Below are 24648 nucleotides of genomic sequence, written 5' to 3' on the forward strand. Positions count from 1 at the left end.
CTCAATTTTATATATAGATCACATAAAGCCTTAGCAATGCCTTTCAAGAACAACATCTCTGTCATTTCAGCTCTTTCATGACTATTGAATGATGTAAGCATTCAATGCACTCATATCCAACGGTGTATACAGAAAAGGCATAGACCAACGATGTGTTCTGTGAGTGCTTGAATATACAGAGCACATCTGGACAACAGCGTTGATGCAACCTTTTGTGGCGTTATGGTGCAGAATGATTTCAGACTTGTGTTGTCGTGCTGCATCGAAGACACAAGTATGATGCTCTTATTTTTTTGGTACATATTTGACAATTTTTGCTTCTTTTGTGAATCCAAAGAGTGAAGATCCAATTGAACGATCCTTATGTGGCAAAAATTCTTCAGGAATTTCCTTTTTGGTTTTCATCATCCCTACCACTATAATGCCTTTTGTTCACATAGTATTGACATTCCAATGAGGTGTACCAGCTGTCAGTCATAATGTTATGATTGGTGTTCAGAATTGGTTGGCTTAATTGTAAACAGACTTGTACTGGTATTGGTACTTTGTCCTCTTCATCTGTCAAAGTGAGCCCATCAGTATTTTTACCATAGAAAATGACCATATTTATTCAGTTTGCTGGGAATGCGTATTTTGAAGTAACGCTGCCCACGGAAACTTAACGTCATCTCGTCAGTTGTTTCACTAGTAGCAACTGAGTAAATGCTTGAGAATTCTTATTAACTAAGTTTATTATTTCTGTAGTGATACATTGTGGGTCGGTTTTTTTGTGCTTTTCTATATATTCAGGATTGTTGAAGCGGAGGCATATTAGAACTATTTAAAATGATGAAGAAGACATGCTTTGTTGGAAAACACTCTTCCAATTCCATCTGTCACAAAGACTGATACAATAGCATCATGATTTGATATGAGCACAGTAGAATTCATCAACAGACTTAAGAAACGGTCCAGTTCTTCCCTCAGTGCTGTATGATCAGGAGATTTGTAACTCAGCATCAAAGTTTCTAATTTTTTATTGGTCCAAAACAGTATTTTGTGGAACAGTCAATTCGCCTGGAAAATTTTAAAATTCACATCAGTATTTTGTTGTTCGTATCACTGTCAAACAGTAAACTGAATGCTTCATTTGGATGGTATGGCTCAACAGGTCTTGATTGAGATGTAGTAGATGGCAATCTCATAGTATTATGGCTTCTGACTTGAGTATTTCATGCTGTTGTTGCTTTAGCCCACCTATACCAATTTTCCCTGTAAAAATACCCAGTTGCAATGTGGTTGTTCACTCACCCTATTGTCATCAGAACTTCCGCAGTCAGATATTTCAGAGCTCATGTCATGGTCGCTGTCTATAACAGTGCCCTCGTAATTGTCTGAGAACTCATTGCCTGAATATGTTTCAGCATTACAAGAAGGTAAGGAGTTTTCATTAATTTCATCATCATTGGTTTCTAATTCTTCATTCAGCCACTTTTCTATTATGTCATCCTCATTACCACATACACATTTACAATTTGCCATCATGATAAATTGAAACAATAAACAAAAGTAAATAGATTAACAAAAATAAAAAAAAGTTACGTATCTATAGTCATGAGTCCATTGGACACTCGCGAAAGCCAATATGTACCATAGGAGTAGCAAATGAAATGCATCCATCTCACAATGTGCACTCCAACACACTAAAGGTAGGTGCTGGGGAGGGGGGGAGGCGGACTGTCTTGCATGCCACTTCGAAAATTCAACCTGGGTACAGTGATTGGACCCACGACTATAGTTAAGGGTTAATATTTCATAGAGTGTTTATCAGCAGATCTGTTATAGTTGCAGTACATATAGTTGGCAACTAGTGTCAAGCCTGACTTGTTGAAGCTGCACTGAAAGTGCCTGATCTTAATAACAAACATCAAAATGGCAATACATGCTTTATAAAGTGTTCACAGATGACTGTGCATGATAAAGTCTGATTCTGACTTGCCAAGTAGCCCACGTTGATTGTGACAATCATCTGTGAACATTTTGTAGAGCATTTATTGCCATTTTGATGTTTGTTATTAAGGTCAGGCACCTTCAGTGCAGCCACAGTAGGCCAATTTCAGAATGAACCAGTTCATTTGAAACTAGTTGTCAAATACATTTATTGCAACTGTGACAGATTTGTTAATAGATGCTTCATGAAATCAAAATTTTTGGTTTTATGACAGGATTTTGTGTGCTTGATTTTTGCATTAGTATTTTTTTCAGTGCGCCTTAATTATTAGAATCATCATACACATTTATTTTGTTCGCCTCCCAAAACCCCATGACTGTCTACTTAGTTTCAAGTTATTCCTGCAATTTTTTTATGTATATTTTTGCGTCTGTGATGGGTGATGTCATGGTTGCCATATTGAATAAGCCTGAAGTAGGGGTCTGCCATGTTGATGTCACAGGTCCAAGTTAACAGGTGCTACTGAATTCTTTGGTTTTGCCAAATTGGGTTATGTGAAATTCACTGTAACAATGTCTGTCATTTATGAAGGTTATTTCTCAACGAATTTTGTTTGACCAAATATTAAGTGGTGCATAATCTTTGTGGGATACTTACCAAGTTTACTTTAATTTAAGACTCAAAAAAAATTCATAGCAGAGCGGAACAGATTATATACGTCAAATTTTAGTCAGCATAGGAGTGCCACAAAAATACCTAACAGTAATCAGTTGGAGTTGCTGCACCGAAGATGCCCATAAAGCAAACACTAAGATTTCCTTCCACTTCTTTGTCCAATCTGAACTTGTGTTGATGGGCTGTAAAACCTGAATCTTCCTTTATTTTACTACTGATGTAGATGTCATAATTTCTAAGCACTTTCTAAGAGTGTGTTTAGCTGATGGTAATCATGGATCATCTGATAGAGTGTATGTATGTGGTGTGCAGCTGCACTCTGTAGTAGAACAATATAAATGTTCTTTATATTTTCCTTGGTGAAGACATAATCCTCTGTATTATAGAACTCTGTAGCACTCTACATTACTGTTTCCAGTAGAAAGTGGCATTTTTTATTTATCTTTGAGTAATGCTAGTGTTCTGATTTATTAAAAACAATTGGTGTTTGAAGTAAAAACAGAATGGTGCTTTCAAAACTTTAACATCTCTGATAATGTTTTCTTTCAGCCAATTGTGGGAATGGTTGCAATGGTGTCCAGTTTCAACAGATACTCTTCGGACAATTGAAAAGAAAATAATGACATGTAAGTGTACAATGTAATTGAGATCTATTGATTTTCTAAATGCAATTGAACTTTTTTTCTGTTTAAAGAAGACATTTATAAGTTAGAGAATACTGAAGATTGCAGTACCAGACATCAACTTTGACCCGTGATGTCATCAAGATGGTAGATACCCCTATTTAAAATTATACAATATGGCAACCGTCATGTCACACATTACACATGTGAATACACACAAACAAAACAAAAAAGTAATATCAGAACTAACATGAAACTAATGGAATAAGTGTAGGAATTGTGTGTTTTGGGTGGGGACAATCAGAATCATAAAGACATACAAAATCAAATACTAATGCAAAATTCAACCAATGGAAACCTCAGCCCTCAGCAGAATCACAATTAAAAAACCATTAAAAAGGGGTACTGGAAATTTCACTTGACCTATATAGCTTGGAAAAAGCTTGTGATACCCATGAGCCAAACTAATATAACTGTTATCAAAATCGTACCAGACCAAAATAGCACCACCATACTCCACGATACCCACCGTTATAAACTACTAAATGTGAACTGCAGGCACCAACCTGAAATACAAAGTCACAAAAACTACTCCAACATAAATTTCTATAGCCACACCTCAAAGAAAATTATGTACATAAACAGAGCCCCCCCCCCCCCAAAAAAAAAAAAAACCACACACACACCACACACACACACACACACACACACACACACACACACAGCACCACCACCACCACCACCCAACAACTAAACAGCTAATACTTGACCCCAATACAATGTCCCACACTGCCAACATGTCATACATTCAACCGTAATACCATTTAACCAGAGAAGTTTAATAGTAGCAACATCTATAGCAGCAACTAATAAATCACTAGTAAGAGCCGTGCCTAGTACCAAGCTAAAAAATAAAAAAAATTCTAACCGTGACCCATTAATAACATGATGAACTAGCAATTCCAAAACCAAAAACAAATCAGTGGCCAATAACTAATGACATTAAAATTATTCATTACCAAACAAGCAGAAACAGACTTCCTGAGCACAGGGTACCCTCGACGCTAAGTCCAGTGCCACATCAACATCAGTTACAATCAGTTTAGAAACATAAACATCCCTCATTAAAGTATACCAGTACTTACTCCAACATGCCATCTGCAAACATGATCACAATGATGTTACACAACACAGCTACGTCATGGATCAAAGCCGACGGCTGGTGCTGCAAACTTTGCTTCGCCATAAATAAAGTCAGTGCTCTCCAATTGCTGTTATGTTATGTAGAAGAACTTTTTATTATTGGTCTCAGATTTTAAAATTATGTTATTGTTACAGGTTTAAAAACAAAATATCGTGGATGGTATGTCGATATAGGAGCTGTTGTCGGGACATCAGACAAAGTATGGACCGTTTCTCTTAATGAAGAATCTCCACGAACACCAATTGTATTACTTCATGGTCTCGCAGCAGGTGTTGCTTTGTGGTGTCTTAATTATGATTCATTGGCCAGCAAAAGACCTGTATATGCAATTGATCTTCTGGGTTAGTGTTATTACTACTTTTGACAATGTGTAGAACTGCTGTGTAATAGTTTAAAACAATGAAAAAATCAAAACATAGTTCTAGTTAGACTAGTTCGTTTAGCTAGTTAAGCTTCGTAGATATTATTTACGATAAACTTTGTTACATAAAATGTGCCAGTGTCTATACACACACAGTGAGGTGACAAAAGTAATGGGATACATCCCAGTATCGTGTCAAACCTATTTTTGAAACTTCCTGGTGGATTAAAACTGTGCGCCAATCCGAGACTTGAACTCGGGACCTTTGCCTTTCACAGGCAAGTGCTCTACCAACTGAGCTATCAAAGCATGATTTGTGACCTGTCCTCACAGCTTCACTTTCGCTAGTACCTAGTCTTCTACCTTACAAACTTCACAGAAGCTCTCCTGTGAAACTTGCAGAACTAGCACTCCTGGAAGAAAGGATATTGCAGAGACATGGCTGTGCCACAGCCTGGAGGATATTTCCAGAATGAAATTTTCACTCTGCAGTGGAGAGTGTGCTGATTTGAAACCTCCTGGTGGATTAAAATTGTGTACGGGTTATGAGTTGTGCTTGGGTAATTCAGTTGGTAGAGCACTTGCCCGCGAAAGGCAAAGGTCCTGAGTTCGAGTCTCAGTCCAGCACACAGTTTTAATCTGCCATGAAGTTTCAAATCAGCACTCACTCCGCTGCAGAGTGAAAATTTCATTCAGGAAACCTAGTTTTGCTTGGTATAGTGTAGCAACTCTACATGGCATTGACTCAAAAAGTTGTTGGAAGTCCCCTGCAGAAATATTGAGCCATGCTGCCTCTGTAACTTTCCGTAATTGTGAAAGTGTTGCTGGTGCAGATTTTGTGCATAAACTGACTTCTTGCGTACTTCGTTATGTCCCATAAATGTTTGATGGGATTCATGTCAGGGGATGTGGATGCCCATATCGTTTAGTTGAGTTGTCCAGAACGTTCTTCAAACCAGTTGCAAACAATTGTAGCCTGATGAGATGTTTGGGAATGTCAAGTACACAAATGACTGCAAATTGGCTCCAAGTAACTGAACATGACCATTTTCAGTCAGTGATAAGTTTAATTGGACCAGAGGACTCAGTCCATTTCATTTAAACACAGCCCACACCATTATGGAGGTGCAGCCAGCTTGCACTGTGCCTTACTGACAGCTTGAGTCCATGGCTTTATGGGATCTGCACCCCACTCGATTCCTACCATCAGCTCATACCAACTGAAATTGGGACTAATCTGATCAGCCCACAGTTTTCCAATCATCTAGGATCTAACCGATATGGTCACAAGCCCAGGAGAGATTCAGCAAGTGATTTTGTGCTGCTAGCAAAGGCACTCACATTGGTCACCTGCTGCCACTGCCTACATATGCTAAATTTCATTGCACTGTCCTAAAGGATATGTTTGTTGTACGTCCCACATTGATTTGTGCGATTATTTCACATTAGCATTGTCTGTTAGCACTGCCAACTGCACACAAATGCCGCTGCTCTCAGTGAAAGCTGTCAGCCAGTTTGTTGTGTGTGGTGAGAGGTAGTGCCTGACGTGTGGTATTCTGGGCATGCTCTTGACAATGCGGATCTAGAAATATTGACTTTGGTAATGACTTTACAAATTAATGTCCCGTGCATCTTGCTCGAACTACCATTTTGTAATTAACAATGAAATCCAGACCATTAGGTGCTTACAGGCATTGCTAAATATCAATATGGACAGTTGACAATGTGTGCCCTGACCAGTACTTGAACCTGGGATCTCCTGTTTACATGACAGATGCACTATCCATCGAGGACACGGATGATGGTGCGACTGCGGTGACTTATCTCTGGCATGCTCCCAGTGAGATCCACACTTCCAACTTACTGTCCACACACTACATTTGTAGTGCCCATTCCCTCTATACTCATGCCTCTTAAATACAGGTGTCCCCACACATTTCATTGTGGCACATGGCACATATCCGGCCTTCGATTTCTCGGTTTGCAGTCCTGGCCTTCTCCTGTCTATCCACTGGAGAACACATGACAACCTATGTGGTAGTGACCACTTCCCCATGTTGCTGTCATTCCCCTGGCGTCATGCCCATGGGCGCATACCCAGATGGAATTTAAACAAGGCAGATTGGGAAGCCTTCACCTCTGCTGTCAATGCTGAATATCCCCCACATGGTGCCATCAATGTTGTCATTGAGCAGGTCACTACAACAATCGTCTCTGTGGCGAAAAACACGATCCCTCGTTCTTTAGAGTGCCCCTAGCGAAAGACAGTCCCTTGGTGGCCACCGGAAATCACTGAGACAATTAAAGAGCATCGGCGAGCTCTACAGCGACGTAAGCAGCACCCTTCCCTTGAGCACCTAATAGCCTTTAAGCAGCTCCGTGCCTACCTTCGCCAGCTTATAAAATGATGGAAATGAGTGTTGGGAGAGGTATGTGTCGACCATTGGGTGCAGTACGTCACCTTCCCAAGTCTGGACAAAGATCAGATGTCTTTTTGGGAAACCAGACCCTAACAAGTGCCCCTGGCATTAACATCAATCGCGTGTTATCTACTAACGCAGATGCAGTTGCTGAGAACTTTGCTGAGGACTATCCTCAAGCCTCTGCGTCGGATAACTAACCCCCAGCCTTTCACACCCTCAAACGGCGGATGGAAAGTAAAGTCCTCTTGTTCACTACATGCCGTAGTGAACCCTATAATGCCCATTTACAGATTGGGAGCTCCTTAGCGCCCTTTCACATTGCCCCCACACAGCTCCTGGGCTGGATTGGATCCACAGTCCAACATCCCCTCGTCATCTTCAACTGGATCTGGTGTGATGGTGTCTTTCCATCGCAATGGCAGGAGAGCACCATAATTCCGGTGCTCAAACCCGGTCAAAACTCACTTGATGTGGATAGTTACCGGCCCATCAGCCTCACCAGCTTTCTTTGTAAGCTTCTGGAACATATGGTGTGCCGGTGGTTGAGTTGTTTCCTGGAGTCACGTGGCTTACTGGCTCCATGTCAGGGTGGCTTCCGCCAGGGTCACTCTACCACTGATAATCTTGTGTCCCTCGAGTCTGCCATCCAAACAGCCTTTTCCAGATGCCAACATCTGGTTGCCATCTTTTTTGACGTACGTAAAGCATACGACACAACCTGGCGACATCATATCCTTTCCACATTGTATGAGTGGGGTCTCCAGGGCCCGCTCCCGATTTTTATCTAAAACTTCCTGTGCTCCATACCTTCAGTGTCCAAGTTGGTGCCTCCCATAGTTCCCCTGAATTCAGGAGTATGGCGTTCCGCAGGGCTCCGTATTGAGTGTCTGTCTATTTTAAGTGGCAATTAACGGTCTAGCAGCAGCTGTAGGGCCGTCGGTCTCACCTTCTGTGTATGCGGATGACTTCTGCATTTCGTACTCCTCCTCTGGTACTGGTGTTGCTGAGCGGTGCCTATGTGAGCCATTCACAAGGCACAGTCTTGGGCCCTAGCCCACAGTTTCCAGTTTTCAGCCATGAAGTCATGTGTCGTGCATTTGTGTCGGCATCGCACCATTCATCCAGAACCAGAACTTCACCTTAATGACAATCCACTCACTGTAGTGGAGACATTTTGATTATTAGGACTGGTTTTCATTGTATAATTGACTTGGCTACCTCATATTCATTGGCTTAACCGAAAGTGCTGACAGTACCTCAATGCCCTCCGCTGCCTGAGCAACACCAACTGGGGTGCATATCGCTCTACGCTGCTGCAGCTCAACAGAGCCCTTGTTCAATCCCGCCTTGACTATGGGAGTCTGGTTTATGATTCAGCAGTGCCCTCAGCATTGCATTTACTTGACCCAGTGCACCACTGCGGCGTTCGCCTAGCAATGGGAGCTTTTAGAACGAGTCTGGTGACCAGTGTTCTGGTGGAGGCCTGAGTCCCTCCATTGAAGGTTAGGCATGCACAAATGCTTGCCAGTTACATTGTACATGTTCATAGTTCTCGTGCGCATCCGAATTACTGTCTCCTTTTCCCAACCACAGTGGTTCATCTCCCGCATCAGTGGCCCAGGTCAGGCTTATGACTGCGGTTCGTGTCTGGTCCCTTCTGTGTGAACTGGAGTCCTTCCCATTACCACCTCTCCTTGAGGTCCATTCACGTACACCTCCACAGTGTACACCTAGGCCACAGATCCTTCTGGAGCTTTAGCATGGCCCTAAGTACTCCATTATCCTTGCGGATCTTCGCTATCACTTCCTCTTGATTCTCAACAAGTACCGGGCCCACAAAGTGGTTTACACCAATGGCTGATGGTCACACAGGCTTTGTATATGTTCATGGAAGACATATTGAACAGCACTCCTTGCCAGATGGCTGCAGTGTTTTCACTGCAGAGCTAGCGGCCATATCTCATGCTCTTGGGCACATCCACTCATGCCCTTTTGAGTAATTTCTCCTGTGTACTGACTCCTTGAGCAGCCTACAAGCTATGGACCAGTGCTACCCTCGCCATCCTTTGGTAGCATTCCTTCAGGAGTCCATCTATGCCCTGGAACGGTCCCGTCGTTCAGTGGTGATGTGTGGACCCAGGACATGTTGGAATCCCAGGCAACGAACTTGCTGGCATGCTGGGCAAACAGGCTACGCGGAAACTGCTTCTGGAGATAAGCATCTCTGAAACTGACTTGCGTTCTATCTTACGCCGCAGGGTTTTTTGGCTTTGGGAGATGGAATGGCATAACAGTACGCACAACAGACTGCGTGTTGTTAAGGAGACTATGAATGTGTGGAAGTCTTCCATGCGGTCCTCTCGCAGGGAATCAGTTGTCCTCTGTCAGCTCCGCATTGGCTGTATGTGGCTAACGCGTGGTTACCTCCTATGTTGCGAGGACCCACCTCAGTGTCACTGTGGCTCATAAGTGACGGTCATCCACCTCTTGCTGGACTGCCCAGTTTTAGCTGCTCTGCAGCGGACTTTAACTTTACTAGCATCCTACCTTCGGTGTTGGGTGACAATGCCTCAACAGCACTTTAGTTCTACGTTTTATTCATGAGGGTATGCGCAAGTTTTAGCGCATGTCCTTTGTCCCTCTGTGTCCATTCTAGTGCTTTTAGGGTGGAGGTTTTAATGTGTTGCAGAGTGGCTGGCTTCTCCTTTTTATTCTCATTGTTAGCCAGCCATGGTAATCTGCTCTCTTGTTTTTATCTCTTCTACCTGTTTCTTTCGTCTCTCTGTGGTTTTCATGTCCGATTTTGTTCATTTTAGTGTTTGTTGCCCTTCTGTCATTCTTGTAAGACTCGGAGAAAGATGCTCTTACTTCATGTTTTAACCATTTTTATCTGTGCTAGATAGGTAAATTATGGTAAAGCTGCACTACATCATGTTTTCTCAAAATGAATGACAGTCTAAAAATGTAGTGCTTCAGATAATTTAAATAGGGAATTAGGAGGTAGCAGCATCAGTTTTGAATTCTGATATACTTTTTTTTTTATTAAAACGTATTAAAACTGTTGTAATGAACTGTAGATTATTTACATGGATAACTAATGTCCTCCTTTTACTGGGCATGAGCTGTGCATTTTCCCACTATATGTGAGAGCACATTTTTATCCAGTCTTCCCTTCGCTTGTGCACCGCTTCTTGTACTCCCATTAGCCTACTATCCTTTGTTTTTCCACATGACCTTTCCTGCTCTGCATTCATTTCATGTATCACATTTGGTATTCTTCATTTGACCATTCACTTTTTGTTTGTCTTTACTATTTTGATTCTCTCGCTTTGCCTGCAGGGTTTCACTTTTTATGTCCCTCTGACTGCCATGTTTCTTACCCTATCACTGTGTGTCTCTCTTATGCTGCTCCTCAGGTATTGCATTATGTTTAGTGTATTTTACTCTTGTCTCTTTCCTTGATTACCCATCTCCCAACTACATTCATCAGTATTAGTGTGCGGTATGTGTAGCATATCACTATTGTCTTTTTAGGGTACAATCCCTTGCTCGATACCAAGCTTCTGGTGGACTTGTAGAAGGTTTGAACTTTCGACTGTCATTCATTACATTCTGTGTCATTGTCCACTCTGATCTGTTGCACTGACAAAATATTTAAAACTTTTCACTTTCTTCAATTCTGCCCTCTGCATTAATACACTTTATCTCATTTCTTGTGATCAAAACTTCCCCTCTCTTTTATGCTAAAATTCATTAGACAATCTTTTATTTCTTCCTTCTCTGTGTCTAACTGCTGTTGGACTTCCTGTTCTCCCTGCACTTTCTCTCTGCGACTAGCATAGCTCCTTATTTTCTTTAACAGTATTTTGTGCCATTATGTTGTGACACTTTGATGAAAAGTAATGGTGAAAGAACAATTCCTTCTTGTAGTCTTTGTCTCTGTTCCATACAGTCTGTTCTCTCCAACCTTTACACATCTTCGATCTTCAGTTGTCTTCATGCATCTTTTTTCTTACCATCCATTCGGTGTGTTTATCAACACCTATTCTGGAAATCTTCCCATACCTTCTGCATACCCTATCACATGCATTTCCTCTGTCAAGGAAAGTCGTCACCATGCTCTATCCATACTCGGCACTTGTTCAGCCTACAAAATCTGAAATCTTATTGTTCTTCTCATACTTCCTTTTCTTCCTTGCTCCATGTTCTTATTTCTAAGACCTCAAGTAGCATGATCCCACTTTTTTTTTATAATACTTTCTTCAAAATAGGTGTAACAATGTCCTCCTTTCAGTCTACAAGTGTGTGTATCTCCTTCCACATTTCCTCCATGATTGTGATACAGCTTTCCTACTTACCTCCTGCCTTCATCTCAACTCTCACTTCCTTTCCTCCATTAATTTTCCTTAACACCCATTGTACTACTTCTTGTGTTAATTATGTGAATACTTGTGTTCCCTTCTGACTCATCTTCTTTTCATTCCTTCTATTTAGTTCTGTCTTGGGTTTGGGTGAGTTACCTGAAATGTTTCCACTGTAGTTGTTTTATTCCATCCACTTTCTCCACTTCCTTGCTTGCTTTATTTATCATACTTGGGGTATCTGTTGTAACATGCCTCTTCCTTTTTCACATTCTGTACAACATGTTGATTTTTCCATCACAGCTCTGTTCTGTTATTTTCATGAATTATTCTGCCCATTCTTTTTTTTCTTCTTTTTGCCATAATGTATTTTGCTTCCTTTTTCAGCAGTCTGCATTCATCCCCCTCTCTGATTTTTATTAAACTACTACCTGAAACTATTGCTTTTATTTTCTGTTACTTTCTTTATTATTAATTTTATTATTACTATTACTCTGTTAACACTTCAAAGCTTTGCTCAAAGTAGGGCTTGACTGGAAGGACAGGCGACTGAGTTTGAGTATATACAAAAGTCAAAGTACTGAATTAGATAATGATAGCAAGAAAGAAGCAAAAAACAGAAGGAGAGTGTGTGAACAGTGCCCTCTATCATTTTACTTATTTTGTATGTTCATTGAGGAGGGGGTAACAGCAATGAAAGGAAAAGAACTGAAACCAATTATGGGGATGAAGGATATGTTGTAAGGAGAGTTCCTACTTGTGCATTTCAGAAAAGCTGATGTTGGTCAGAAGAATTCAGTTAGTACAGGCTGTGAAGCTGTCATTAAAAGGAAGCACATTGTCTTGGCAGCAACAGACTGGTCCAGCTGCATCTTGGCCATAGTTAGGTTGTGGCCATTTGTATGGCCAGACAGCTTGTTGGTTGTCATGCCCAAGTAGAATGCAGCACAGTGGTTGCAGCTAAATTGGTGGATCACATATGTACATTCACAGGTGGCCTTGCCTTTGATGGGATAGAGGTGACAGTGACGGGACTGGGGAAGGTTGTAGTGGGAGGATGGATGGGCTAGGTCTTGCTTTTAGGTCTATTGCAGGCTATGAGCCAAGTGGTTAGGGAGCAGGGATGGAGTAGTGATGGACAATGATGTTGTGTAGGTTGGGTGTGTGATAGAAAACCACTGTGGGGTCCCTGCTCCCACTCCAGTGCTACACGTCTTCTGCCCACCAACACATGTACATATTCGTTTCCTCTTCCCTACTTTCCTCTTCTCCCTTTAAATCCCCTCCCCTTCCCCATGTGGAGCCTCCCAATGTTGCATCTAACAACCCTATCCTGTCCCCACCACACCCCTGCACACTCCCATCTCTAGCATCTTTCCCCACCTGTTTCCTGCTATTCATTCTCCTTCCAGCCCAACACCTCTTCCTTACCTTCACTACCCACCCCAGCTAGATTGCTGCCCATGTCGGACACAGTCACAGTTGGGTGTTAGTGCCCAAAGACAATGGTCATTGTGTGTGTGTGTGTGTGTGTGTGTGTGTGTGTGTGTGCAGAAGAAGAATACTTTGTGTGTGTGTGTGCAGAAGAAGAATACTTAATCAGTAGTTTTAGTTAGTTTAAAAGACGATATTTATTCATGTTTAACAAAATAAAATGAATGTTACCATGCAGTTTCTTTTGAAACATTTTACTATATTCATCATACACAATTATTTTATTTTGTGTGCTTGAACGATAGTTGAATCTTTTGATCTGTCATGTGCATAACTTTTCATCCTATCTGTGGGAGAATATTTGTTGAAAGATTGTTTTGTTTTTGTTTCTTGTTATTTCTTTGTTAATCTCTGTCCCTATCATTACTGATAATAAGATGGATGGCCTAATATAAAGTTTAATAAATATTCATGAATGGTGACTTTCCAGTCAAAAATGGTTTGGCTGAGAAATAAAATATGAGGCCTGTCTTTTACAAAGAATATCATGAGCCCCAGTGTGTTAATAATTGGCATCAGTATATTACATTTTTGTGACATAAAAAAGATACTGTTTAACAACATGTTTGAATTGTTTTTAAAATCCCAAACATTTTGTTACTATAATTTTTGGAGAGAAAATAATTGTGAAACATTTACTGTGTTGAAAATGATTGAAAGAGCAAGTTGTTTGGCCATTATGGCAGGTTTTATTTGTAAATCTCTTAGTAATATTATCACATCAAACCAGTAGTGTGTTATCACTGCTTTTTTAATTAAAATCCTTTCACTTCAGGTTTTGGTCGAAGTTCAAGACCAACATTCAGCAAAGATGCAATGGAAGCAGAACAGCAATTTGTGCGCTCTGTGGAGGAATGGCGGCGTGAAATGAAACTGGAAAAAATTATACTCTTGGGACACAGTATGGGTGGATTCCTTGCTGCATCTTATGCACTTGCTCACCCACAGAGGTAAATACCAGTGCCTAAATCAAGACATTAACAATGTAAATGATCTACAGTGATGCTTTCCTTTTGCTTAATGGTGTTTCATAACTAAGTGATTAGACAGTACTAATTTCAACAGGTTTCTGTGAGTTAAGTGACAAATGTAGCAGTCATTTCCTAACTTCAGAGGCTTCTACATTACTGTGTACTGTTCACACAATGTTCTATTCCTTTTGTGTACTTGTGCAAACCCATGGGCATGTGTAGCAGTTGCCAAGAACAATGTATTGCTTTTTCATATGCTCTGTTTCGAATCTGAACCATTATGAAACTTTGAGTTTTGTGAAGTTTCTCTCCAGCAAATTTTTGTTGTTAAGGTTATGTTTCTTACTTATTTATTTATTTGTGTGTGTGTGTGTGTGTGTGTGTGTGTGTTTGCGCGCCCACTGTTTTCACTGATAGTATACTCACTTACATACTTTTAATATTGTAAATAATTGTGACTTGTTAAAGCTGCACAGTAATAAATTTATGAAATGATACTCGATGGAAGATATGTTTTAGTTAGCTTCATTAATGTTTTTAATAAGTGCAGAGTGAAGCATCTGATACTGGCTGATCCATGGGGCTTCCCAGAAAGACCACCTGAAGCTTCAAGACGCATTCCTCTCTGGGTTCGAGCAATTGCTTTTATTATGCAACCATTTAATCCATTGTGGCCTATTCGGTTGGCAGGACCATTTGGTAAGTCATTAGTCATGAAGTTAAAATTGATACATAAACATTGTGTTGTGAGTAGTAATAGTGACAGTGTATTTTTGAATAACTGTTGTGATTAGAAAAGCATTGTAAACTTCAGCTAATTCTGTTGCAAGATTACATTTGATTTACTTCTGATATCTTTTTATTCTTTTAATGATAACTTTCACCTACTGTGTGTATACATCAGCCTTTCCCTAGATGACTAGTCAGCATCATAATCTATGGCAAGTGTCAAGCCAACACAAATTCCTAACCATGAACAAATGTTACCCAAGACCTGTTTTATACTGATTAGCATGTAATAGTTATTGCACTGAGAACACACAGATACATTTACATTTCTGCACTATTTATCAACTTCAGCAAACTGGTCTCTAGCCGGCCGCTGTGGCCGAGCGGTTCTAGGCACTTCAGCCGGGAACCGCGCTGCTGCTACGGTCACAGGTTCGAATCCTGCCTCGGGCAGGGATGTGTGTGATGTCCTTAGGTTAGTTAGGTTTAAGTCTAGGGGACTGATAATCTCAGGTGTTAAGTCCCATAGTGCTCAGAGCCATTTGAAACTGATCTCTAATCATGATCTCACTCATTGAGGTTCATATTATACCAGACTCTTTAACTTTGAAGACACACTTTTCTACTTTAATTCTAGTTTTCCTCATTCATGCCACTCATATTATTAACTTTTAGTAATATGTGAAATAAGGGAAAAGCAGTCGCTCACTCATTGAGGAGTGGTGTGTGAAGCATAGAGACATGTAAAAGAAAAACAGTGGTCATACCAGCTTTTGAGCTCTTGCTTTTTCTAGTAAAAGTACATACCTTCACTCATACAACTGCACAGATGCCCAAATGTACATTCCCACGGCTGTGATGATACTAATTATTGATTATTGGAAAGCAGTTGCTTAGGCTAATGAGACAGATTTACAAGGGAACATATAAATACATTAAAAAGATCAGCACTAGACAGTATACAATCAAGAGCTCTGTTGAAACAAAGCTCATCTCAGATCAGGAAGTGCCTGGTATATATGAGGGCCAATCTTCATTTAAAGTAAAATGTCACTATGAAGTACAATAGCATGTAATTGTATTACCCTCTGTGATAGTGCCTAGGCTGTAAATATGCATGCTATTGTACTTCATAGCTTACTGTGTGACATTTTACATATATATATGAGAAGAGAGATGAGCTTTGTTTCAATCAAGCTCTTGATTGTATACAGTCTAGTGCTGATCCTTTAATGTATTTATGTGTTCCATTGTAAATCTCTGGTGTTAGTTTTATGACTAACAAAGATGTACACATATTTTAGTATATTGTGCTGGATGTACACAGAGATATGGTTTAATGCTACTAACAAATATGTACACATGTTTTAATCTAGTGTGCTGTATACACAAAAAGATTTGATTGAATGCCAGTACCTTCATTTTTAAGCTAAGCAGTGTTATGATTGATGTAACTCTTCAGGCTTTCCCGGCGATCTAATGACATCTTGGGTTGTCGGGTGTTCTGCCGGATATCAGCGTCGTACTTGCATGATATTTCGATCACGTAGCTCGTAACCTTCATCAGGTGCGACCTGAGACTGCTCCTCGAGTGGACCTGGTCCAGTATTTATGCCTATGGCCTTCCCCCTCCACCAACGGCTGCAGGCGCTTCCTCTGTGGTCCGCACACATTCCCTGCGACCTGCTAGAGCGTTGCTGCTCCGTTTTCCGTCCGCTGCGGTTATAGGTGTTCCCTCTGCGGTCCGCGCCCACCAACCCCACTCCTGGGGGTTTCATCTACGGTCTGGGGTACCAAGCGTTCCCCCTGCGGTCCGCGCCCGCTCACCACGACCTGTTGAGCCTGTCCATCCCATGTGGCCAGATCACCTATAGAGATAGAACGTCTCAAAACAGTTTTCTCCAAGAATGGATACACGGACAGACAAATTGAGAGGGCACTCCAACCAGCCACTATACCACAGGTTCCTGAAGAAGACCAATGTGAAACAAAGAAGGTGGCATATCTGCCCTATGCTGGCTCTATTTCTGCCAGAATCAGTAGGATCCTCCGTAAACACAATATCAAGTGTGTTTCCTGTCCATCCAACAAGATTGGGGGACTGCTGGGGAGTGTCAAAGACGACCTGGGGTTACGAAAACCAGGGATTTACAATATACCTTGTCAATGTGGCAGGTCCTACATTGGCCAGACGACAAGAACTGTGGAGATCAGGTGCAAAGAACATCAGAGTCACACTAGATTAAGACAGGTGACTAAGTCAGCCATTGCTGAACACTGTCTAGAACTAGATCATGCCATGAAGTATGAGGATACCAGGATTCTAGCACAAACACCCAGATTTTGGGACATTGTTATAAGAGAATCGATAGAAATTAAAATGGCTGACGATCTTATGAACCATGACACAGGGTACCAGCTAAGCAGAGCCTGGGATCCGGCTCTGGAATTGTTAAAGGAGCAACGGGGCCAGCTGCAACACTGCACAAACAGAAGAACCAGAGACATGGAGATGCAAAATGAGCCTCTGACGGACTGCCAGGCGCACCAGACTGAAGATGGAACCCCCAGAAGTGGGACTGGTGGGCGCGGACCGCAGAGGGAACATCCAGAGCCGCAGTGGACGAAAAACGGAGCGTCAAGGCTCCAACAGGTCATGGTGAGCGGGTGCGGACCGCAGGGGGAACGCTTGGTACCCCAGACCGTAGATGAAACCCCCAGGAGCGGGGTTGGTGGGCGCGGACCGCAGAGGGAACACCTATAACCGCAGCGGACAGAAAACGGAGCAGCAACGCTCCAGCAAGTCGCAGGGAATGGGTGCGGACCACAGAGGAAGCGCCTGCAGCCGTTGGTGGAGGGGGAAGGCCATAGGCATAAATACTGGACCAGGTCCACTCGAGGAGCAGTCTCAGGTCGCACCTGATGAAGGTTACGAGCTACGTGACCGAAATATCGTGCAAGTACGACGCTGATATCCGGCAGAACACCGGACAACTCAAGATGTCAGTGTTATGATTACCCGTCACTTTCTGTAAGCGTGCTTTGTACACCCTTATATACTACATATATACTCTTTTATTATTTAGGGGCCTGAAGATGGAAAAATGAAATGCTGAAACTGGTTGCTTTCAGAATAAAATAAAATATCTTAAAGTATACAGCTGTTGGTGAATTTCATTGACATTAAGAATATCCAAATGATCCGTGTAGTCAAGTAGCTGCTGAAGGGATTTGTGCTGAGGTTTGCAGCATGTTTGGCAGCTGGAAGGTCAAGTTTGCAGTTTTTCATAGTTCGGCAGAGGCCATTCGTGCAGGTGAATAGTTCGTTCCATGCTATGCACACAGAATGTGGTGCTGTAATTACTGCATATCTATTGTTTGATATAACTGCTTTCACATGTGGCCCTGTCTTTTATTAGCTAGAAAATGCCCATGACCAGACTCCATTAGCAGGCAGTGGGTGGATGCATGGGAGAGGTCTTGCACCTGGGCTGAACACAAGGTTTCAAAAAGAGTAGAGGTTGTGAAATATGGTTTGAGCTTGGATTGTGTGATAAACGGATATCTCATGCCATTGTATGAGGTTTGTATGGGGTGCAGCATAGGGAGCAGGAGTGCATTAAGGATGGACAAGGATATTCTGTAGGTTGGGTGGCTACCAGAACACTATTTGGATGGTGGTAGGTTATTCCTAATCTTGGGCACTGTTGAGAGGTGGTCGAAGCCCTGGTGAAGGCATTGAATTTTTCAAGGTTGGGTGGATGCTGGGTGATTAGAGGAGTGCTGATTGGTGCTTGTTAACACATTTGCTTGTGTCAGAAGACGGCACAGGACACCTGTTTATGGATGAGCTGGGTAGAATATTGTCTGTCAGTTAACTTTCAGGTAAGGTGATAAGTACGCTTTGACAACTTCTGCCTTCCAGTCTTGATGTGGTGCCCAAGGGTAGTGAGGCTGTCAAAAAGAGATGTTTTGATAGGGAATGGATGACAGCTGTCAGATTGGAGATACTATTGATGGTTGGTGCTCTTGATATGATCAGTAAGTTTTTATGGAGCCATCTTAATGGTGGAAATGAACTTCTAGGAAGATGGCAAGTTGAGCTGAGAAGGATCAGGCAAAGTGGATTTGGGAGTAGGTGTTGAGGTTATGGAGGAAAGACCAAAGGTTGTCTTTGCCATGAGTGCAGATAATGGAAATATCATCAATGAATCTGAACAAGACTATAGGTTTTAGACATTGACTAGATGAAAAAGATTTGTCCAGGTGTACCATGAATGAGTTGGCACAGAATGGTGCCACACAAGTATCCATGCCAGGACCATGGACTTGTTTATATATTTGATTGGGAGTATTAGGAAAGAGGTGGTGGGCTTAGTATCAGGACGACATTGGGAAAGGTAGTGTTCCATGGCCACAAAGCTATGGATATAGTGGATGTTGGTGTAAAAGGACATCACATCCACAGTGACCAACAACTGTGGAGGGGTAATGAAGAAAGTGAGCAGTGTTACGAGTGTAGGATGGGAGGTTATGGACAATAGTTTGGAGGTGTTTATTAACAAAGGCATAGGTTTGTTCTGCTGGGAGCATTGTACTCAGACACAGCAGGATGACCAGTAGGGAGAACTGTGGGGTTGAGTTTGTGGAGTTGAAGGAGTAGGTAAATGATTGAAGTATGGGGGTCACTGCTGTGAGGAGGGAGGTGAATTGAGGTTCAGGTTTTGGGATGGACCTAAGGCATTGACAAGGAATGGAATGGGATTATAGTTGTAAGGTTTGTTTGCAAATATGTTGGAAAGTCAGAGGCCCTCAGGCACATATGCATTACAATTCATGATTACAGTGATGGAGCATTTGTCTGTGGAAATGATAAGATCTGGATTGGTTTTCAGGTTACAGTTAGGTATGTGTTCCACTGGAGTGATGTTGGACTGACTGGGGAGAGATATACGAAAGAAAGATGAGGCCAGGTTAGAAGTGAGGAATTCCTGAAAGATTACCAGGGGATGACTGTGGAAGGGAGAGGAGGATCATGGCTGGAGGGAGGTTGCATATGTTCTAAACAAGGTTCTATGTAGGACTTTGGTTGGCTGTTGTCAGTGGACTACATGGTGAAAAAATAGTTGGCTGTTGTCAGTGGACTACATGGTGAAAAAATATTTCCACTTCAGAGAATCAGTAAAGGAAAGAACATCCTTTACAAATTCAGCATGGTTGAACTTAGTTTTGTGTTAGTTTTAGTTCTGAGACTTCAATAGGGGTCAGAATTTTGGCACAATCTCTGAAAACAGAATTATGGGATGGGTGTTAATGAATTAATGTATTTTGAGGAGACGGGAGGAAGTTTTGGGGGATATGAAAGACTGAGTATGTCAGCAAGTCATGTCAGAGAGCTGTGAAGGGTTAATGGTAGTTGGATCAGAGGGGTTGGCTCTTTCTTGGCTTTAGGTAATCTCATGCTGGCACGAGACAGGAGTAACTGGTGCTGGGAATGCTATTCCAGCCATTTAAGGACAAGAGTTTCTATTACAGTGATGGCATTCAAGAATTTGTGGTCACTGAGTCAAAGGATTTTTCAAAAAGAGTAGAGGTTGTGAAATATGGTTTGAGCTTGGATTGTGTGATAAACATATCTCTCATGCCATTGCCTTACACGGGTAAACCTCTGATTCGGCCACCATCCAGCACTTCTCTGATCACCCAGTATCACTGTGGCCCGGAAAAGGTCAATTACATTCCTCATCATGGCTTTGACTGCTAATTGTCTTGCCATGAGATGGAGGATACCACACCAAAATCCTACCAACATCACCCAAAATAGTGTTCCACTGCCCACCAAATCTGCAGAATAAATCCGTGTTTGTCCATGTTCCAATCTTTCTCCCCGTGAGTCTTCGTCCCAGGTGCAAGACCTGTCACATACACCCTCCCACCACCTACTACAATCCAGTCACAGGCAGTTCATATGCAATAAATTCAGGACCACATGTGAAAGCAGGCTTGTTATTTATCAGCTATGTTGCAGTTACTGCTCCACCTTTGATATTGGCATGACAAATAACCAACTGTCTCCTTGCATGAATGAATGGCCATTGCCAAACTGTGACAAACCAAAAGCTTATTCATCCAGTTGCCAAATATGCTACACACCACAATACAAAAAACTTCAACAGCTGCTTCTCTATATGGGTCATCTGGATATCCTGTTCTGGCACAAGTTTCTCTCAACTACACAAATGAGAATTCTCTCTCCAGCATATCTTGTGCTCTTGCAATCCTGTGGCCTAAATCACCGCTAACCCATTTCCCGCTGCTGAATGCTACTATTTTCTCCTTCTCTTGTCTGTTCACTCGAGTCCTCCCCCTCCCACATCGTATCTGACTTCTTTCTCCACTCTTCCTCCTTCCTCCACTCTTCCTCCTTCCCCCCCCCCCTCCCTCCTTCCCCCCCCCTCCCTCCCACCATGCAGGAATTCTCTCTCTCTCTTTCTTTCTCTCTCTCTCTCTTGCTTTCTCTCTCCCCCCCTCCCCTCCCCTCCCCCTTTTCTCCACTCCTCCCCTCCCCTCCCCTCCCCCTCCCCTCCCCCTCCCCTCCCCCCCTTTTCTCCACTCCTGTCCCCTCTGCCTCCCTCTTCATCTCCGACTTTCTCTCTTTCTTTTTCCCTCCCTTCTTTCTCCTCCTCCACTCACTGTGTATCACTTATATGCTTCACCCTCTGAACATCTTTCATCTTGTTGTGGAGCCACTAATCATCTGCTACCCCTTCCTTGCCTTGTGTGTCCTTTCTTATCCCCTCATCATCTCCATCAGCCCAAGCAGCTGCTTCCAAAAACTGATAATAAATTTCACCATGGCCACACGAATGAACCTTTGGATGTCTGTATAGTTGTGTGAGTTAATGTCTGTAGTTTTATTAGAAAAAGAGCAAGAATTCCTTTTTTCTGTTACATGTTTTCTATGCTCCACACATCAATTTACTATAGGTGTGTGGTTACCTTTACCATATTTTGCATATTTTTCTAATGAAGAGTTTTGATTATAGTTAATTTGCTAATTCAGCTCTCTCCCTCTTCCTATATGTCATTACCTTTGTTTGTCTTTGTTTATGTGCCTACCACTCGCTGCCCATTCTTTGATATGTCTATACTTTCTGTTCCTCTACTGCACCTGCCTTAAAAACACACATCAGCCACCCTCTATTGCACGATTTAAATACCCCCTATTGTAACAACCCACCCCATTAATCAGTGCCACGTTATAACTTCCTGCTCTTGTGGTGATGGCTGTGTTTTGAACATTTTAATCTAGTGCTGTTTTTAATTCTTTCTCCTCTACCTTCTTGTGCTGTCCAGCTTGATTGTTAACTAGTCATGCCTGTGTTTTTATGATTGGGTTGCATGATCACAGGTGTTTCTTATTGTTGCACTTGTCAGTTTATGATTGAACATATTTATTTATGAGCACCCCAACCTATGTCCTGCTTCTTTAAAACCTTTTCTGGCCTTCATTCGAACTTCCTACATAGCTCTCTACACCAATCTTACCATTTTTCCATTATAACACTACCACCACAAGTTTTTACTTTGCAATTTTCAACCTTATCTAACAGTTTTTTCAGTGACTCCTCCTTTCTCCCAGCCATCCAACCATGAATTGCTGCTCATTGTACTTCACCATATCTGAAAATTCCTCAAAGCCCTTGCAAAATTCCAATCTCACATCCTCTTTTTTGAAGTCTTGTTTGGTTCATGGTATCCCACCTAATGGACTTACTATTAAAACTGGCATAAACTCTGAACCTTGCAGATGCCTCAGTAATTTCTAAAGGCTTCACCTTTAACACAGAATCTAAGTCCAGCGGACCTTCCTTGCTTTACTGGTTCTCTGCAGTGGAAATATTTCTTCACCATGCACCCCACTAACAACAGCCAACCAAAACCCCCTATATGACACTGTTTAAAACACATCCAATCTCCCTACAACCATGATCCTGCTTCCCCATCCACCCAGTTGTCCCCTGATAATCTTTCAGGAATTCCTTACCTTCCTTTCCTGAATCCCTCCATTGCATGTCCAACAGCAATCCAATGGAACACACAGTTATCCGTAACCTGAACCTTGTCATCCCTCCCACAGACAAAGGCCCTACACAGTGGTCACAAATCGAGTGGCTGTGTGGCTGAGGTCTCTGCCCACTTTCTGACACATCTGCATACAAACCATATGACCGTGATCTCATCCTAGTAGTTCAACATGTCCTCCAGCAGCTTATCAAGGCCTTGGGTCCATCCCAAATTGTGAATCTGAATTTATCTCCTTCCTCACACCAACAAACCCCTTCACTCCAACCTTTTTCCCATTCCCCAAACTCCACAAACCCAACCTCACAGGTCTTTCTACAAGTCATCCCATTTTGGCTGGGTACAATGCTCCCAAAGAATCAGCCTCTACCTTCCTTGACCAACACCTCCAAATTATTGTCTGTAATTTCCCATCTTACATTCAAGACACTGCTCAATTCCTTCCCTTTCACTCCACAGTTCCCGTCCCGTTAACCACCAGACTCATTGGTCTCTGTGGGTGTGACATTCTTGTACACGAATATCCTCTAACATCCTTTCCTGATGTCCTCCTGGTACCAAACACACCACCTCTTTCCTAATCCTCCTAGCCAACTACATGCTGACCCACAATTATTTCACTTCCGAAGGCCAACTCTGTAAACAAGCTTGTGCTATAACGGTATTGTTCTTATACAAGTCTAATATTGTTATGCTGCTATGACGCCATCCTACCAAACTTATTTATGGGCCACATTTGGAGGAATCTTCTTATCCAGTCAACACCTAAAATGAATCGTCTGGTTGAGATTTATTGATGACATTTCCATGATCGGGAACCATAGTGGGACAACTTTTGCTTTATTCTCTATAGCCTCAACACCGACTCCCAAATCCACTTCACCTGGTCCTTCTCAACACAACTTACCACCCTTCCTAAATGTTGATTTTCACTACTCAGATGGTTCCATAAATACTTCTATTCATATCAGGTGCACCAACCACCAATAATACCTCCACTGTGATAGCTGCCACATGTTCCCTGTCAAAAAGTATATACCTTACAGTCCATCACCTGTGTATGCTACATCTGCAGGGGAAAGCTGGAGTTGTCAAAATCTAACTCTATCAGATTCTGTGTTGGCAGACAATATTTTATGCAGCTCATCCATAAACAGGAGTGTGGCATCTCATCCTCTGACACCAGTAAATGTTGTAACCAGCCACCAACCAGCACTGCTCTGTTCACCCAGTATCACCCTGACCTTGAAAAGCTCTACCACATCCTTCACCAGGGCTTCAACTACCTCTCATTGTGGCCTGAGATGAGGGATATCCTACCTAAAATCCCATCGACGTAATCCGAAGTAGAGTTCCACCACCCACCCAACCTACAGAATATCCTTGTCCATTCATATTCCAATCGTGCTCCCCAGGGTAATTCACTTTTGATTGACCCAGTTGCAAGATGTGTCCCGTACACCCTCCACTCGTGCAACTGTATTCTAGTCACAGACATTTCCTACCCAATGAAAGGCATGGTGATGCTTGTTAGCAGCTGCATTACATATCAGCCATGCTGCAAATACTACACAACACACTTTGTGGGTATGATGTGTAACCAACTGTCCACTTGCGTGAGTGACCACCAACAAACTGTAGAGAACAACAGATGTGACAGTTTACATGCTGAATACGTTGCACACAACAACACTGATGATTTAAATAGCTGCTACACTATGTGGGCTGTCTTGGTACCCCAGTCCAGCACACATTTCTCTTTAACTATGCAGGTGGGAATTATCTCTCCAGC

At 42.2% G+C, this 24648-nt stretch overlaps 1 protein-coding gene across 1 annotated transcript in view; it reads left to right on the top strand.

Moving 5' to 3' along the window:
• Window positions 1–24648, top strand: part of LOC124797941 (1-acylglycerol-3-phosphate O-acyltransferase ABHD5-like) — a 51170-nt gene that overhangs the window by 6252 nt on the left and 20270 nt on the right. The window contains exons 2-5 of the mRNA XM_047261077.1: window positions 3155–3231; window positions 4567–4773; window positions 13847–14021; window positions 14593–14741. Of these exons, the coding sequence (XP_047117033.1) occupies window positions 3155–3231; window positions 4567–4773; window positions 13847–14021; window positions 14593–14741 (608 nt within the window). The remainder of the gene's footprint in view (window positions 1–3154; window positions 3232–4566; window positions 4774–13846; window positions 14022–14592; window positions 14742–24648) is intronic.

Source organism: Schistocerca piceifrons, chromosome 5, assembly GCF_021461385.2.
Source record: "Schistocerca piceifrons isolate TAMUIC-IGC-003096 chromosome 5, iqSchPice1.1, whole genome shotgun sequence".
In the NCBI taxonomy this organism is placed as follows: Eukaryota; Metazoa; Arthropoda; class Insecta; order Orthoptera; family Acrididae; genus Schistocerca; species Schistocerca piceifrons.